General features: G+C 34.6%; 9 protein-coding genes and 2 pseudogenes across 11 annotated transcripts, besides 1 other annotated feature; 8 read left to right on the plus strand and 3 right to left on the minus strand.

The window, feature by feature from the left end:
- Positions 1-651: 651 nt before the first annotated feature.
- On the plus strand, positions 652-1,153 carry TVAGG3_0742760 (protein of unknown function, DUF4106 family; the record flags this gene model as incomplete). The annotated part of the gene is made up of 1 exon (XM_051244929.1): positions 652-1,153. A coding segment is annotated over one exon (502 nt), but the record flags the coding sequence as incomplete, so codon positions are not given.
- Positions 1,154-2,040: 887 nt separating this feature from the next.
- Positions 2,041-2,897, plus strand: TVAGG3_0742770 (annotated as a pseudogene). The gene has a single exon. A coding segment is annotated over exon 1 (857 nt).
- Positions 2,898-3,002: 105 nt separating this feature from the next.
- Positions 3,003-3,824, plus strand: TVAGG3_0742780 (protein of unknown function, DUF4106 family; the record flags this gene model as incomplete). Its single annotated transcript, XM_051244930.1, has 1 exon — positions 3,003-3,824. The coding sequence occupies one exon, from the start codon at positions 3,003-3,005 to the stop codon at positions 3,822-3,824; it is 822 nt and encodes a 273-aa protein (XP_051091517.1).
- An 86-nt stretch (positions 3,825-3,910) lies between these two features.
- Positions 3,911-16,961: part of a mobile genetic element that runs on past the window's edge.
- TVAGG3_0742800 (protein of unknown function, DUF4106 family) lies at positions 5,837-6,373 on the plus strand (the record flags this gene model as incomplete). The annotated part of the gene is made up of 1 exon (XM_051244931.1): positions 5,837-6,373. One exon carries the CDS (start codon positions 5,837-5,839, stop codon positions 6,371-6,373), a length of 537 nt encoding a protein of 178 aa, XP_051091518.1.
- Positions 7,260-7,890, plus strand: TVAGG3_0742810 (uncharacterized protein; the record flags this gene model as incomplete). The annotated part of the gene is made up of 1 exon (XM_051244932.1): positions 7,260-7,890. A coding segment is annotated over one exon (631 nt), but the record flags the coding sequence as incomplete, so codon positions are not given.
- TVAGG3_0742820 lies at positions 8,479-9,061 on the plus strand (annotated as a pseudogene). Its single transcript has one exon. A coding segment is annotated over exon 1 (583 nt).
- TVAGG3_0742830 (protein of unknown function, DUF4108 family) lies at positions 9,105-9,524 on the plus strand (the record flags this gene model as incomplete). The annotated part of the gene is made up of 1 exon (XM_051244933.1): positions 9,105-9,524. The coding sequence occupies one exon, from the start codon at positions 9,105-9,107 to the stop codon at positions 9,522-9,524; it is 420 nt and encodes a 139-aa protein (XP_051091520.1).
- TVAGG3_0742840 (uncharacterized protein) lies at positions 9,541-9,996 on the minus strand (the record flags this gene model as incomplete). Its single annotated transcript, XM_051244934.1, has 1 exon — positions 9,541-9,996. One exon carries the CDS (start codon positions 9,994-9,996, stop codon positions 9,541-9,543), a length of 456 nt encoding a protein of 151 aa, XP_051091521.1.
- Positions 10,033-10,908, plus strand: TVAGG3_0742850 (protein of unknown function, DUF4106 family; the record flags this gene model as incomplete). Its single annotated transcript, XM_051244935.1, has 1 exon — positions 10,033-10,908. One exon carries the CDS (start codon positions 10,033-10,035, stop codon positions 10,906-10,908), a length of 876 nt encoding a protein of 291 aa, XP_051091522.1.
- TVAGG3_0742860 (KilA, N-terminal/APSES-type HTH, DNA-binding family) lies at positions 11,988-12,902 on the minus strand (the record flags this gene model as incomplete). Its single annotated transcript, XM_001288345.2, has 1 exon — positions 11,988-12,902. The coding sequence occupies one exon, from the start codon at positions 12,900-12,902 to the stop codon at positions 11,988-11,990; it is 915 nt and encodes a 304-aa protein (XP_001288346.2).
- TVAGG3_0742870 (uncharacterized protein) lies at positions 15,219-15,881 on the minus strand (the record flags this gene model as incomplete). Its single annotated transcript, XM_051244936.1, has 1 exon — positions 15,219-15,881. The coding sequence occupies one exon, from the start codon at positions 15,879-15,881 to the stop codon at positions 15,219-15,221; it is 663 nt and encodes a 220-aa protein (XP_051091523.1).

Here is a 16,961-nt window from a genome sequence, read left to right on the forward strand (position 1 = left end):
CCTGAGGATGAATGAGTATAATGAAGTCTTGACAAAACATTTACGAAGAAATCTCAACAAAGTCTTTACGAAGAAGTCTTGACAAAACATTTACGAAGAAGTCTTTACAAAGTCTTTACAAAGTCTTTACAAAGTCTTTACGAAGAACTTTACAAAACATAGACAAGAAAGTCTTTACGAAGAAGTCTTGACAAAGTCTTTACAAAACATAGACAAGAAAGTTCATGAGAAATTAGATGAAGAAGTCTCAACAAAACATAGACAATGAGCGTAAATGACCCAAAAATATATTTTAGGGTAGAAGGGTATATCTACCCTCTTTTCTACCCTCTTTTCTACCCTCTTGAATTTTCATGAACTTTCTTTACAAAGTCTTTACGAAGAAGTCTTAACAAAGTCTTTACGAAGAAGTCTTGACAAAACATTTACGAAGAAGTCTTGACAAAACATTTACGAAGAAGTCTTGACAAAACATTTACGAAGAAATCATGAAAATTCAAGAGGGTAGAAAAGAGGGTAGAAAAGAGGGTAGATATACCCTTCTACCCTAAAATATATTTTTGGGTCATTTACGAAGAAGTCTCAACAAAGTCTTTACGAAGAAGTCTCAATAAAACATCTGTCAAAAGCCGCTTTTTAACTTCACTTAAAATGCCACGTAAGCTACGTAAGAATATACGTAAGAGGAAGAGAGCATTGAAACATCCAATAGTAAGACTAACACCACAACAACAGTTGCAACAACAAATGCTGAATGACCCCACTATGTTGCAACAAATGTCAAGCAATCCTATGCTTTTAAACCGAGTTGTTGGTGCACAGAGTGGAGGTTTAAGAGCGGCACTTTTAGCGAAAATGGCAGGCTATGGTGGAGCTGCAGACGGAACAGCCTATAACCCTCAAAGTCAAATGAATTTGAGTTCACTCAAAAATCAAATAGCAGATGTCAAAAAGTCAAACATAGACATACAGAAGCAAATAAGTGAAAACGAAAAGAAACTAGAATATGACAGACACACAAAGAAACTCAATGAGTTAAACGTAGAGAAAAAGAAGAAAGAAGAACAACTGAAAGAACTAAGTACAGAGCAATATGCGAAAAAAGTGTCAGAAAAAGCAGCAGAAGTAGCAAAAATGGAACAAGATGTCATAAATTTGAAAAACCATACTACTCAATATAAAGTACTGAAAGATGAAGAAATAAAACAAAAAGCCTGAAGACATATATGGATAGCGATGAGTATAAAAAAGAAGTTGAAGCAAATGTAAAGGCAGAAAAACTTTTACAGTTGCAAAACCAAACCGTACAGTATGAAAACTTAGCGCAAGAAAGTAAAAATAACGACGCAGCCATGCAAAAGGCAATGAAAAGCGCAGAATATATAAAAGCTAACAATGACTGGTTAGATGCCCAAGCCAACGCTAAAGCAGCCCAACTCATAGGGTCAATAAGGACAAAAATACAAGCGGATGAAGACAGTTTCAAATGAAGCTTTAACAAATGCTGACTTTAAGAACGCCTTCGAAGCTCTTCATAGTAAGGTGAAACAAGTGAACGACTTCTCATCTGGAAAGAAACTGAAGTCTGAAGGTTTCGACAAAGAGTTAAAGAAGTAGCACAAAATATGACGAAAATAACAGATGCAGCAACGAGACAGGCAGTTCAAAGTGCCTATGACGCCGTTAGAGCAACTGTTGTGGAAAGTCAAGAAAAAGATTTCCAACAGACCAAAACAGACCTAGTAAATGCTTTCTTAAGAACGAAAAGTCAGGTAGGACATTACGCTGCAGATGGAAATATGTGCCAGCTGGTGGAACTTATAACCACCAAACCCTCCAAGAGAAGCACCTGCACCAGGACTACCTAGAACATTACATCGTCACATGGACACAGACACAGGCATGCACCAAAACCAACACAAAACCAACAGTTCAAAACCCTGCACAACAACCAACAGTTCAAAACCCTGCACAACAACAACCACAACAGAGCAAGGACATAAAAGAAGTAGAGAACAAGGAAACCAAGAATTCTTAAAAATGCTTAAAGAAGAGTGTGGTTTCCCAGATACTGTTGACTTTAGTGACAGATATAAAGAAGCTATTAGAAAGTTCAAGGATGGAAATACTGACCCGAACCTATTTAGCTTTATGGCTCAGCACCAAAACGGATATAATCTCAAACCTGGAAAATACAAGCTCGCTAAGGGATATGATTTAATAGCATATCATCCAAATGACATGGATGAATTTACTCCGAGATATTTGATGTCAGAGCTAAATGACAATTCAACTTTCGTCATGAAACGCGTAAAAAATAGAGACGGAACGAAAGAACAAAAGCTTATGAATGCGGATGACGTAGATAGGGAAATTGTTGAAAACGGTCTCGGAATATATGAAATGCCAGCAGATGAGGTACAAGAAACTCCACAGGAAGAAGTTCAGATACAACCAGACATGGAAGAAATAGTTCAGCAACAACAGCTAGAAGAGCCTGAAGGAAACGAACAAGTCCTTCCTTTGGAAACTAACTTCACAGAACTAGATGAAGATTTGGAACAGCCGAAAAATCTTGACCCTCAACAAGAGTATGCGGAGAATATGGAATCTTTCCAAGAGTCAAAAAAAATTCAGCTGACATAGTAGAAGAATATCGAAAAATGTTTGCCGACATACAAAAGACTCCAACACCAGATGAAAATATCCAGCATAGAATGGAAGAACTGAAAAAAAATGTACACAAATACAACAACCCTTTTTACTTACGAGCATTTAACGTTCAATCTTCGGATGAACTCGGTGAAGATAAAAGGTTAAATTTCAAGAAAACATATAGAAATGAAACATTGTTTAAAGTTCATTCAGAACCTAACCAAGATGGAAACAAACCTACTTTTGTTTCTGCAGACGATGGAACTACAATGAGATGGGGTCATAAAGCTAACCCGGATAGGTGGTTCATAAACTTACAACCTCAATTCCAAGAAGTTGTAGACGCAATGGAAGTCAATGGTGAACCAGATATAGCTGGTATTTTAAGCGCGGCTTTAATGCCATTGAAAGATATGAAACATGCAGATATTTTGGACCAGTATGAAATGAACATGGCTGATGGAAATATAACACCTGACGTTCTAGAACATTTATCTCAAAGAACTACACAGAACCATAGAGATGGTATATTTGGTGAAGAGTTTAGAAAGAAAGTTAGGGAGGGAGAAGGAAGAGAACCTATTGTACATGACCTTGCAAACGAAAGTTTACAAAATGTCATAAAAACTTACTTTGCAGACAATGAACCGAGAAGGGATGAATATTTAAGAAAACTCAAATGGACAGTACCAAATGAAATGTTAGTATTGAAAAACATGTTCCTTGACAAAATAAAACCAACTACAGAAATAAACGACGCAAGACTGAAAGATTGGGTAGAAGCTTTCCCATTCACAAAAGATATAGTTGGTAACATGGAAAGAAAACCAGAATGGCTACAAAAACATATATTTGGAAACGAGCATATTCCATATGGACAGGCACTGTTTGAAGAGCTTGAACCGGAAACTCAGGAAAGAGTCATGCAAACAATACGCGAAGACTCAAATACAAACTATGACAAAATCTTTCTAGGATATAGGTTACCTGAGATGGGCGACCAGAGCCCAAAGGCAAAAAGGACATGGGAAATTTGCAACATACTAGATGAACATAATGCAAAGATGCAACAACTTCAAGCAGAGGGCAATGAAGGAAAAAGAAGAGTTAAAAACTCAGTCAGGAAGAAAGTAAAGCTTGGTCGGAGTGGGTTCTATTATGACATATAAATCCAACTATTCTATATTTTTACTCATATGAAATGTACGCCGCTCAGAATATAACGCCAACAGTTTTGGATGCTATGAATGGAAATGTTTCCGAATGGTATAACGAATGCGACAATGCCATTAGAAGGTCAGAAATAGTTCCTGGAACTTACGAATATACAACTGCTGTTTCTTATGGAAACGTAGGTGAGTTTGGAGAAGGTTCTTCAACAACAGTAGATATTGCTTGCGACAGGTTTCATATTATTTCTATTGACAACTCATTTCTTATACGTGGAACAAGACATTGAAATAAAACCTTCTGCCAAGTTGTCTGACAAGAAAGGTTGCAATGGAATTTTCTATGTCGGATACCAATATGCTCCAGAAGTTTTCATGGATATAAGATATATTCTAACTCTGACTTAGTTCAAACAGTAACATGGGCAAACTATGAATGGTTCGCTTTGAGAAACTCAGTACAACCACAAGCTAGAGAACAAACAGACCAGTATGCAACTATTGAGAAAATAAGAAGACTTGACCCTAACGTTCCAGGAGTTTATGTTGACCTTTCTGGACAAAATGCAGCAGCAGTAACCAAAGTAAAATTGAAACTTAGAGTTCCTTTGTCATCTTTCCTCATCTTCAGGTTTTTAAGATACTTGCCAAACTGGGCAGGAAAAATTTCTATCGAACTTACTCCAAGCAAAAATAACTTAGTCATTGCACCAACACAAGACCCATTCACTCTTACAGAAGTAGTGGGAACAAATAAAATGTCATTCGCCGACTTTTGCAAAAACAAAGTTGACTTAGACTTTGGTTTCTCAAACCTCAACACTGAAGTAAACTATTATTTCAATGCTGCTGGAGATGCTTGGGACCCAGTTAAGTTCACATGCGAAAAATTTGAATGCAAGAGAATAGAAAGCAGACTTGCAGTCTATATGTTGGACCCAGATATTTCAAATGCTTTAGCTGCCAAATATATTGCAGTTCCACTTATGTTCCCTATACACCAAATATCTGTCAAAGACTTTGCAGGTGAAGTTGGAAACCAAAGTGCTGACCCAGGTGCAAGAACAGATATTGCCTTAACAACTGCAATGAAACATGCAGATACTATGTTTGTACTGTTCAGACGAACTATAAATGACTATTCTTGCTTCTACAACCCTGGTATTAAATACCATATAAACATAGATGGCAAATATTATCCAAGAGAAGAATATTCTACAGTTGAGGATATGAGGTCATACAACTTGACATTAGATGCTATGAACTTTAACAACAACTTCACAACAACCATTAACCCTGAAATGCAAAGTTCTATTATGCCATATGTGAAAGTATGGACTCATACAGGAGGTCAAAAAACTCAATATACAAATGGAGACCGTTCAAACTTTTGGCTTGGCATTCCATTTGCTGACTCAGAAGACTTTATGGGTGGTATTTCAACTGTTGGTACAGTTCAAATACAATATACTGGTGACAGAGACGGTCCAAATGAATTGAAAGCAAAGAAGTTTACAAAACCAATAGCACTTTTCACGGAAGATGCTCTTTTGAAGATTCGTTCGATGAAACCTGCTGGGGCTCCTCAGATTGGCATAACGACAGCTTCCATCGAGCAGATTTTGGCAGCAGGTCAGTAAGTTGTTCTTGAACTGACTTCTCTCCGTCAAATATTGACAGTACGCCAGTTTTGATATAATATTGTATTAAAAACTTTCCTTTAGAAATATCGGTCAGTTTTGTTGTTATATTTTTGTCTGCTTCAAGAACTTTCACCATTTCAGTTATACCAACTTTCTTTGCTTTATGAAAATATTTTGGTTCAGCAAAGACTGCTATTCTATAACATTTTCCATTGTTTGTATAAAGAACTATTCTCAATGATTGTATTGTTTGTGTGTGTAAACTTTGTTTTGCTTCAATTCGAAGAGATACTCAAATACGTCCATCTTTTTATTCTAAGTAAAATGTCATTTCCGAAAAATAGAAGCGTAAGTGTTTCAAAAGGTTTAATGGCGATGGCAGATGTGAAGTTAAATTCACCAACTCAAACAAACAGTCAAAGTGTTGTTGTCAATGTCAAAGAAAGAGATGTTGAAGTGGAGAAACCATACGAAGACGAAGATGGTATAACAATTGTTCCTGTAAAAGAACAACCAACATACCCTGAAGTTAGCAGAGACTTAAGTTCTGTTGCAGATATTCGAAACGACTACCAACAACTTAAAGACAAACTTAAAACTCAGGAGAAGATTTGTCAGGCTTTGGGTATAATGTTAAACTTGGTCGAACACAACCCTGTAAAAGTGAACTCATATGTCATTGCACCTCATGAAGTTTTGAAAGAACTATTGAAACTTTTGACAGAGGCAGACGATATAAACATCAAAGAAATAGAACCCGACGTTAGTTGCTGTGGTGTTTCATATAATGTCATTGACAAGATATACGTTATGAAAGGAGGTGAAACGTTGAACTTAAAGTATAGTTTCCCAGACGTCATAAAAATATTTGACGACCACAACATTTCATTAAAATTTACTTGCTAAGTAAATGGCAGAAGACATAGTGGTTTATACTATTACGACTAAAAACCCTGAGTCATATAATTCTATAACAACAAACTTACAAAGTCCTCAAGGACGGTATTGTAAACTAACTTTAAACACAATGACGACTAAAGCCTGTTTTGCTCTTTTGACACCAGAAGACTTTGTTGTTGTGAATGGTAAAAAATACTTCTTTGAAGATACTTACTCAGATATACCACCAACAGGTTTTGTTGACTTATTTAATACTTTAAGGACGGATGTAACATGTGCTGCAACTAGAGCAGGTTTCATTATGTTTGGATGTCCGACTGAGTTTACTATAAACGATATGAGCTATAATACAAAACTTATATCTGGTTTTTACTACCAACAGTTTCCTATAACAGGAAAAGGTGTCATACAAGGTTCTGTTCCATTGACTTTAAGTACACCTATTTTATATATTGTTTCAAACTTAGGTTCAAAGTGCTATTCGAATGTCGACAGAAACTACTATGACCAAAAATACTCATGCGTATAAACAACACTTTCTCTGCTGGTTTGCCTATTGTTCATTCGAATGCAGAGTTTTCAGCTTTAGTAAACTCAAACACTTTAGCAAACATAAACTTAACCTTAGTCGACGCAAACTTTGTTCCTGTAAAACTTTTATGTCCTATGTATTTGTCAATGACGGCAGAAAGTTTCGAATTGGAAGATGCAACTGGTGAAAGTATTGTACTACAAGAACAACTTCAACAACAAATAGCTCAAGAACAACAAATGCAACAAATGGAACAAATGCAACAAAAAGTCAAGAATAAAAAAAATATTTTTTTTTATTTTTATAAAAATGTACAGAATAGATGTTTCAGATTTTTATGACTTCCAAGCATTCAGAAATATGTGTCCATTTCGAGACTATAACAAAGCAGTCGAGAATTTGAAACGTTTAGTCATTTATGTCGACTCTGCCCCAGAATGTTATGTCATGAAAGAATGGGATGTTGTCTTTAACAAACCAAGAGCAACCATAGTTTCAGAACAAGAATGTAGACAGAAACTTAAGAAAATAAAAGTCGTACAAGTTGGTATGAAGATGTTAGATGCTTGGGATATCTTATTGTCGAAGTTAGAAGATTTTTCAGTTCGAGGTATAAAGTTTTATACACCTTCTCCAAACTTCTATTCTATCTTCACTGGATATAAATACGAACAAGTAGAATGGAAAGAAAATATTATAGAAGCTTGGTTAGACCATGTCAAAGAAATTATATGCAATGGAAACGAAAAGGTTTATGAGTATATCTTATGTTGGTTTGCAAACATCTTACAATATCCAAGTGCTAAAAATGAAACTGCTCTCATTATAATTGGAAAACAAGGAACTGGTAAGAACACTTTCTTTACAGATATTTTGTGCAAACTGTTAGAGGGCTATTCGAACCCTAATATGACAAACTTAGAAAACATCTGCGGTAAATTTAACTCTTCAATAGAGAATATGAAACTTATAGTATGTAACGAACTTCAAAGTATAGATACAACAAAAGTTTTGAACTCAGATGCTTTGAAGAGTCTTATAACAGACAAAGTTGGAGTTGTTGAAAGAAAATATAAAGACCAAAGAGTTTGTGAAAATGTTGCAAACTTCATTATGGTTTCAAACAACGCCGTTCCGATGAAGTTAGAAAGTTCTGACAGAAGATATGTAGTTGTCAGAACGTCAGAAGCTCATATGCAAGATACAGAATATTTTGACGACTTAGCAGAAACTTTGACACCTAACTTTTACAACCACTTGTTCTCATATTTCATGACATTAGATATTTCTAAGTTCAATCCAAGACAAATTCCACATACCGAAGAAAGACAAACATTGTTAGAAGCAAACAAGAGTGTATATGAACTGTTTATAGATGAGACTAACTTTGAGTGTTTAGATGAAAGGTCGTTGTACGATGAATATAAACAATATTGTCAAGAGTATGGTTATATGACAGCGTCTAAACGAACATTCTTGGCAAATGTCAAAAATCTTTTAGATGTTCAGAACGGCGTATATACAAAGAAAAATTTTTCTGAGTAAATTTTAAAAAAAATATTTTTTTATTTTATTTGAAATGTACGCTGAGTTTGTTGGAAAAGACTGTTGGAAAACTTGTTTGTTAGATGAGAAATATGAAATTCACTGTTGTGAGTCATTTGAAGTCAGAAACAAAGAGACAAAAAGAGTTTTAAGCGGATGGGAGCAAAATAACGGATATGCTAGGATGAGTATGAGTGGAAAAAACTATTTTAAACATGTTGTCATTGCAACTCATTTTATACCGAACCCTAACAATTTACCTTTTGTAGACCATATAAACCATATAAGAAACGACAATAGACTTGAAAACTTGCGTTGGGTCACTCGTTCTGAAAACAATAAGAACAAAAGCAAATTTAGAGATATAGTATTCGAATTTGTCGACGAACTAGAAGATGAAGCAATTGAAATTACAGACTATGGCGAGCATACGTTTGAGTTTTACTACTATAGCGAAGAACAGGACTTTCTACCTTTATACCGGCGTAAACTATAGAAAATTACAAGTATATTTTACTAAGGATGGCTGTGCTCATGTAAACGCTAGAGATACAGATGGAAAATGCGTTAGACTATTTCTTAACAAATTCAAGAAGCTATATGGCATACCATTTTAAAACGTTTTTTATAAAAAAAATATTTTTTTATCCGATAGAAAAGATGACGAAATATATTTCAGTCAACAAGTACATGACAGAAGTCAAAGAAGAACTAGACCCATTCGCTTATTTGAATGTTTACTTCTACCATTTTGAAAAGTCTACATTTGACAAAGTTTGGAACATCGAACCAGTTAAGTTTGCTATTGTGACTAAAAATGGTGCGAAATTTGAAGACTTAGACATAGAAGGTTTGTTAGCAGTCAAAGAAAATTTTGACAGAAGGTTCTCAAACCTTAAAGAAGGCAAAGCATACAAACTTGTTATACCTTATGAACCAAAGAAAGCAGACGACTATGAATATTATGAGTCTAAGATAGTTGAAGTTCAAGGTAAATTAGGTAAAAAGATTTTAGAGTCTAAGCCAGTGTTTGCTCCTAAAGAGGAAGAGAACATTGACATTGACCCAGAAATGTTCTAAAAATAAAATTTTATTTTTACATGTCATATCTCACCTTCTCTGGAACTGGTTCAGGTTCTTTCTTCTCTTCTTCTACTTTCTTTTCTTTCTTTTCTCTCTTCTTCTTCTTCTCTGGTGGAGTTATGTCAAATTTGGCGCAACCATATTTATGTAAAAGTTCTTTGTCCTTTAATAGCTCTTCTATTCTGTTTTCTATTTCATCTTCAAGAACAGCGCATGTGTCTTCTTTGCATTCTAAGAACTTTTGTTGGACTTCAGCTTTCCAATCGGTGTCATCTCTGTCAACAAGTCTGTCATTGACAAATTTTAAGACTTCTCTGCCTAATGTTTTATGGTTCTTGTCATATTCCCAGAAACAGAACTTTAGAACAAATTCACCTTTCTTGTTTACACTATGTAAGATTTTATGGTCGACAGAAGTTTTAGAGTCGAAAAGCTTGTCTCGAATATAGATAGCGAAATCGCTAGACATTTTCTAAAAGATAAAATTTTTAATTTTTCTAAAAATATGTTAGAAAAAAAGTTTGCTGACATTGACAAGAAATTTGAGAATGTTTTAAACAAGAACAAGAGGAAGTTAGAAAATGCTCAGATAAAACCCATACATGACAAGTTCCTATTTGCTCAGAATGGTATAACAGGTCTAATCGCACCACCTGGGTCGGGTAAGACTTTCACTTATCTTAAAATGGCTGCACAACAACAAGAACTAGATGAGAAGAACCCATTCTATGAGTTAGTTGTCATTTGTAGTACTTCTGGTCAATTCGACCAAACCGTCAATTCGTTCAAAGATATTATAAAGAAGTCTAAGTTAGTATGTATAAAAGACTCTGAGTTGTTAGATTGGATAAAGAAGTACCAAAGAAGAGTTTTGAAGTACAATGCTATAAATGAGTATATAAATTCGAAGTTTAAAGACCCAAATGAGGAAATGCAGAGAATATTAGAGAAGAAACACTTCAGAAACAAACAGAAAGAGATAGAATACATTTCGAAGAAATTGCAATCGTACGATTGGAAGACTTACCCTCATAGATGTCTTCTTATCTTAGATGACTTTGCTTCTCATCCTTTGTTAAAGAACAGAGAACAAGACATGTGTCGAATTCTTAAGAAGCTCAGACACTTTAACATTTCAGTTGTCATTTGTGTACAGACAGCCAAGAGTTTAAGTAAGGATGTAAAGAGAATACTTACTGATATCATACTTTTCCCTGGATTGTCCGAAGACGATTTCATGGAACTTATGAAAGAGTCCATGGCAGGTAAGTTTGACAGACATGAACTATGGGAGAAGTACAAAGTCATACAAGACCCTCATACTTCTTTCAGAATTCACATCTACGCGAACAAAGTTCAAATTGTAAAAAGTCAAGCTTGAAAAATGTAAGAGTTTGAGTCTTAGTCTGTTGTGGTGCTGGGGCTGTCGGTTCTTCTGGCTTTGGAAGACATTCAGGAAGAGGAACGTCGGACATTCGTTTGTGTCTTAACCGTCTTTGTTCTGAAACAATATAATATTGTCTTGAAAAAGTACAACATTGTCTTGAAAAAGTACAACATTGTCTTGAAAAAGTACAACATTGTCTTGAAAAAGTACAACATTGTTCTGAAAAAGTACAACATTGTTCTGAAAAAGTTCAAGACTTGTTCTGAAAAAGTACAGCTGTACTCAAATTTGAGACATTGTACTGAATTTATACAACATTGTTCTGAAAAAGTACAACATTGTTCTGAAAAAGTACAATATTGTCTTGAAAAAGTACAACATTGTCTTGAAAAAGTACAACATTGTCTTGAAAAAGTACAATATTGTCTTGAAAAAGTACAACATTGTCTTGAAAAAGTACAACATTGTTCTGAAAAAGTTCAAGACTTGTTCTGAAAAAGTACAGCTGTACTCAAATTTGAGAGACATTGTACTGAATTTATACAACATTGTTCTGAAAAAGTACAACATTGTTCTGAAAAAGTACAACATTGTTCTGAAAAAGTACAATATTGTCTTGAAAAAGTACAACATTGTCTTGAAAAAGTACAACATTGTCTTGAAAAAGTACAATATTGTCTTGAAAAAGTACAACATTGTCTTGAAAAAGTACAACATTGTTCTGAAAAAGTTCAAGACTTGTTCTGAAAAAGTACAGCTGTACTCAAATTTGAGAGACATTGTACTGAATTTATACAACATTGTACTGAATTTATACAACATTGTTCTGAAAAAGTACAACATTGTTCTGAAAAAGTACAATATTGTCTTGAAAAAGTACAACATTGTCTTGAAAAAGTACAACATTGTCTTGAAAAAGTACAATATTGTCTTGAAAAAGTACAACATTGTACTGACTCAGTATGGAGCTTGACCCCTTAGACGAAGCAATTTATCTAATTGAAATTAACGAGCTTGTTAAAGACTTCCTCAGGCAGAATGTAAAGGTCAAGCGTAAAAATAAAGATTGAAATTTACCCTACTTGTTTGAAGTTGTCGAAATACTCTGTTATTTTTTCCTTTAACAATGGCAAATCTTCTTTGAAGGTAAGTATTGTACAACCTTTCATATCATAGTGTGTTTGAGGTAACGTATCTTGAACTATCTGTTTAACATCTTCATTCGGTGTCATTGAAATCGGTAAGTTTTCGCGATAGAACCAATTTCTGTCAGATTTGTAAATCTTAGCAAGGTCGTAAAAGCTTTTGTTGTTTCTTCTGACTAAATGCAACATAACCATATCTCTGTCTTCTTCATTTTCCATCTCTTCAGTATAAATCATATACTTATAGTTCTTTTCCTTTCCTTTTGGTACCGAACGTGGTATTCTTTTCTGTATGGTTTTGTCTTTTGCTTCAATGACTTCATCTTTTGCTTGAAGTTTCTTTTCCATCTCTTCACGTTCTTGTCTATGAATTTCGTCAAGAAGTTTACAAATATACCAAGAATAGCGAGCTGAAGCCCATTGTGCCACATTATTTACAAGAAGTCTATGAACATAATATCCTCTCAAACCATTTGGCAATTTTTCACGATTTTCATAGAGTTTTGGCGACTGCGGTTTTTCTCCCACTCGCTGTTCTTCACTGTTTTCATAGAGTTTTGGCGACTGGGGTTTTTCTCCCACTCGAGTTTTTGCGACTACGAGAAAATCCGTAGTCGAATTTTCAGCTTCATTTAATAGTTCAATAGTGCTTTGGTTCCTAAACCAGTCTTTAGGAAGCTTGGTATCTGGCGCAAAACATGCTGTCAAAATACTTTGCATTTGGTACATATCGTCTTTGACCGAACGAATGAGACGTAACTGTTTGTTATACTGAACCCACTCGTATTCTTCATTTATAGCTTCATGGACTATAACTGTTGTTGTGTTCTCTGTTGTTGACATATCTGTCTTTACATACAAAATAAAAAAATAAAAAAAAATAAAATTAGCGTTATTTTCTATCTTGTATAAAAGACCAAAAATAAACGCTTTACATGTATTTTTCAGCAACTTCGTCAAATAATTTTATAGCTTTATCTATCTCATCTACTTCAAACGTTTCCCTACCTTTCGTGGGAGCACCATACATCTTCTCAAACTTTTCAAGTAGTTCTGTTTCAGCAGCTCTCATATCGTTAACGAACGCAACCTTAACTCTATTGACTATATTGTCATATCTTTGAGTTATATTAAATGTTCTTCCTATCTTATATCTCTTTGTATTGAAGTCCTTTGGTTTCTGAACGATGTAAAGTAAGCCTTCACTGCAACGTTCCGTATCGAATGAACCATATGTTATGAAATTATATCCAACAACTGGGTCAATCCAGAACAAAACTACTGGTATAAGACTTTTGTCGATGAGATATGCTCTTGTTCCATAGAATCTTACCGATATCATAAGCTCAGGATTTTTTGTCAAAATTTTCTGAGTAGAAGCATTTTTAACCCAGTCGTGTGCTTTCTTTCCTTCAGATAGTGTTAAAATGTCTGACAAAGAATATTTTTTGTATTTCTTTGAGTATCTTACGTTTAAATCACCTATTCTAACCACCTTGGTCTCATTGTCTATCTTTTTAACTGTTTCAAACTCAGTGTTTGACATTTCCTGTTCTTACATACAAAATAAAAAAAAATATTTTAAAAAAACTAGCTTTTATTTTATTTTGTATAAAAGATACAGTTATATCATGAAATTTGGTCATTTTTTTACGATTTTCATGTGTTTTAGGCGTTCCTCGGTTTTCCGCGGGTCGCAATTTTTTACGATTTTCGAATGGAATCTCTATCCTCGGTTTTCCGAGGGTAGCAAACATATGAGGAAATTCATGAAATTTGTTGCTGAATTCAATAAAAATATATTTTAGGGTAGAAGGGTATATCTACCCCGTTTTCTACCCTCATTTCTACCCCATATGTCCTTACTGAAAAAGTATGTGTTCCATATGTCATTTTACTCAGAATTTTATACAGAATTCAATAAAAATATATTTTAGGGTAGAAGGGTATATCTACCCCGTTTTCTACCCTCATTTCTACCCCAGTTATTTTACAAGCGTTTTACATGGTATATGTTGTGATGGTTCATGACTTTAAACAGTTTTGTAGCTTCTATTTCTTCACGAAGGATATCAAAAATTTTAACTATGCCGAAGGTTTCTTTATATTTCTTCTTGACATCTGAAAGAAGGAAATCGTTAGCAGTTGGATAGTTTTTGTTCAGAAATGTCAACATGTCCATTTTATCTTCTGCTGGTTTCTCTACTTCTTTCTTTAAGTCAGTATGGTCTTTTCGCATACGTTCTATCTCTTTGACGGAGTAGTTATATTTCCTTGTTGCTGCTTTACATTTTGAACATTGTGAGTTCATTTTTGCGTTATATTCTGAAATTTGTCCTGCTAGTATGACTAAGGCGTAGATGGTTTTCTTTAACTCAAAAGTTGCGGGTTTTATCTGTTCATTCCATATCTTACCTCTTCTATCTTTATCTCTTATCTGCAAGACACACTCAGCAACTAACGAAACAAAGTTGTCGTAGGTCTTAAATTCTTCAGATTTATATATGTCAATGACTTTGTGGTTGCAATGAAATCCAAGAAACTCATAGTTTATCTTACGAATGAACTTCTTTATTTCAACTGAGTCAGTCAGTCTGACTTCAATTTCATCGAATTCTGGAATAGTGAGCTTTTGTTGTTGTATTTCAGGAAGTTTAGGTAGATGGTCAATAATATCCTGCATTTCATAAAGATACTGTTCATTTGTTTCATCTTTTGCACTACAGTCTAAATCTCCTTGGAGAAGTTCCTGCTTTATCTTCTGGATTTCTGTTTCGAAAGTATATGAAGAAGGAATGAAGCTTTTCATCTCTACTAACATAGAAGTTGGGTTCATGACTAACGAGTTTGGTGCTGTTGTTGCTGACATGTTCTTACAATAAAAATAAAAAAATATTTTTTGGTGGGACTACCTTTATTTTATTTCAGCACAAAATGAACGAGTTTGGTTTAAAAATACGGTGGAGCCAAAAATGGCTCGACCTCAAAACAAGCATTTTGTGAAGAATATACCAACCCGCGGAAAACGGCGGGTTGCTTTTTTTATACAAAATTCAAGAGTTTTGTGTGTTTTCTACGAGGGTAGAAAAGAGGGTAGAAAACGGGGTAGATATACCCTTCTACCCTAAAATATATTTTTGTCGAAAAAAAATGGTTCATTTACTCACAATATTTTTGTACAAAACGACCCCAAACTTTTAACTTCTTTTCTGCAGCTTCTAATGAAATTTTAGCGAGTTCATATTCTCTAAATTCTCTCTTTAAATCTTCTTGTTCCCATTGGTCTAGTTCGTATGGAGAGTCCCTATAACCAGAACATATCTCACGTTCATGTTCTATTTGTTTTTCATGCATTTTTCTAACTTCTTCTTCGAACAAAGGTTTAGCATTCTCTACTGTATCTTCAAGTTCTTCTTCATCTAATTTCTCATGAACTTTCTTGTCTATGGAGTCCAAAATTTTTCCAACTGCTATACAATATTTTGGAGAAGCCCACATTGCTATATAGTTTACAAGTCTTGGGTCTACATACGTTCCTCTAACCTGTTTGATTTCATCGGGAATTCCTGCATGAACTGTGTATAAAAAGCAACCCGCGGAATTCCGCGGGTTGGTATATTCTTCACAAAATGCCTCAAAATACTCTTCCCAGGACTTATTTTCCAACAACCTTCTAAAGTCTTTCCTAAACTGCTGACACATCTTTGTTGCATTTATATAACCATCCTTGTCTCTACGTAAGACTTCAATACCGTTGTAAGTGCCTTTTGTGAATGTTTCGCCATTAGATTTGTTCGTGAACGTTTTTGCTTCGACTGTCATACTGTTCTTACAATAAAAATAAAAAATATTTTTGGCTTAACCGTCGGACATTCGTTTGTGGCTTAACCGTCGGACCACAACGATAAAAATCTCATTTTAACTCACTTTTTTTCTATCTTAAGGAAATTCATGAAAATTCATGAGGGTAGAAAAGAGGGTAGAAAACGGGGTAGATATACCCTTCTACCCTAAAATATATTTTTCAATACTTTTTCAGCACTTCTCCGTAGTTATATATGAAAGACAATTCGAGATAAAAGTCGTAGTACAATGGAACAATATGTTGCACACCATTTGTTGTGAACCAAACTTGAAAGTCAGAGAAACTGTTACTAGGTGGTTCGTAGAATTTAGAAGCAAAGTCATAAAAGTCCTTACCAATACAAAGAAAACTATTGTTGCTTGAACTAAAACTTGCATGACACATAACATTTTGAGGGTCAAACACGTTTCTATAAACTGTCAAATCTGTTGGTGGGCGTATAAACCAGAACGGACCGTCAGGTGGTAATGGTTCGTTCTGGTTTAGTAACCGAAGAAATTGTGCCCAAGAACGTTTGTCTACTTGCCAAAATAAAAACTGTGTATCTCTTGGAGGGTTATTTTCAATCCTTTGAAATGAAACTGTGGAGTTCATCTTGTCATATTCTAGTTTCAGATAGTATGTTCCATTTAGTAAAGAGTCGTATTTTTCTTGAAATTCCCAATAATATTTGTTTATTTGAGTTTGAAAGTCATTTAGAGTCTTCTCAAGACTTTCGTCTGAACGAACCGTAAAGATTCTCATTTCGTCAAATTTGTCTAGTAGACCATCATGACCTCTATACCGCCCATGAAAATATACCGCAAACATAAACGCGTTAGTTCTTTTTGAAAACAAAACTCTTCTAAATCCTATTGCCTTTGCATCTGAAGGACTTTGAAGCCAACGAATTGGAAAGTCAAAGCGGTAGGAGCCGGATGAAATTTCTTCATCTGATATATTCCTACCGGCATTTGTAAAGATATAGTCTAACGGTTTTGTATCTGCTGCTTTTGTTCTTTGTTTTTCAACCTGAAACATTTAATATATGTAAAAAT

This window comes from Trichomonas vaginalis, chromosome III (genome assembly GCF_026262505.1).
Source record: "Trichomonas vaginalis G3 chromosome III, whole genome shotgun sequence".
NCBI lineage: Eukaryota > Parabasalia > Trichomonadida > Trichomonadidae > Trichomonas > Trichomonas vaginalis.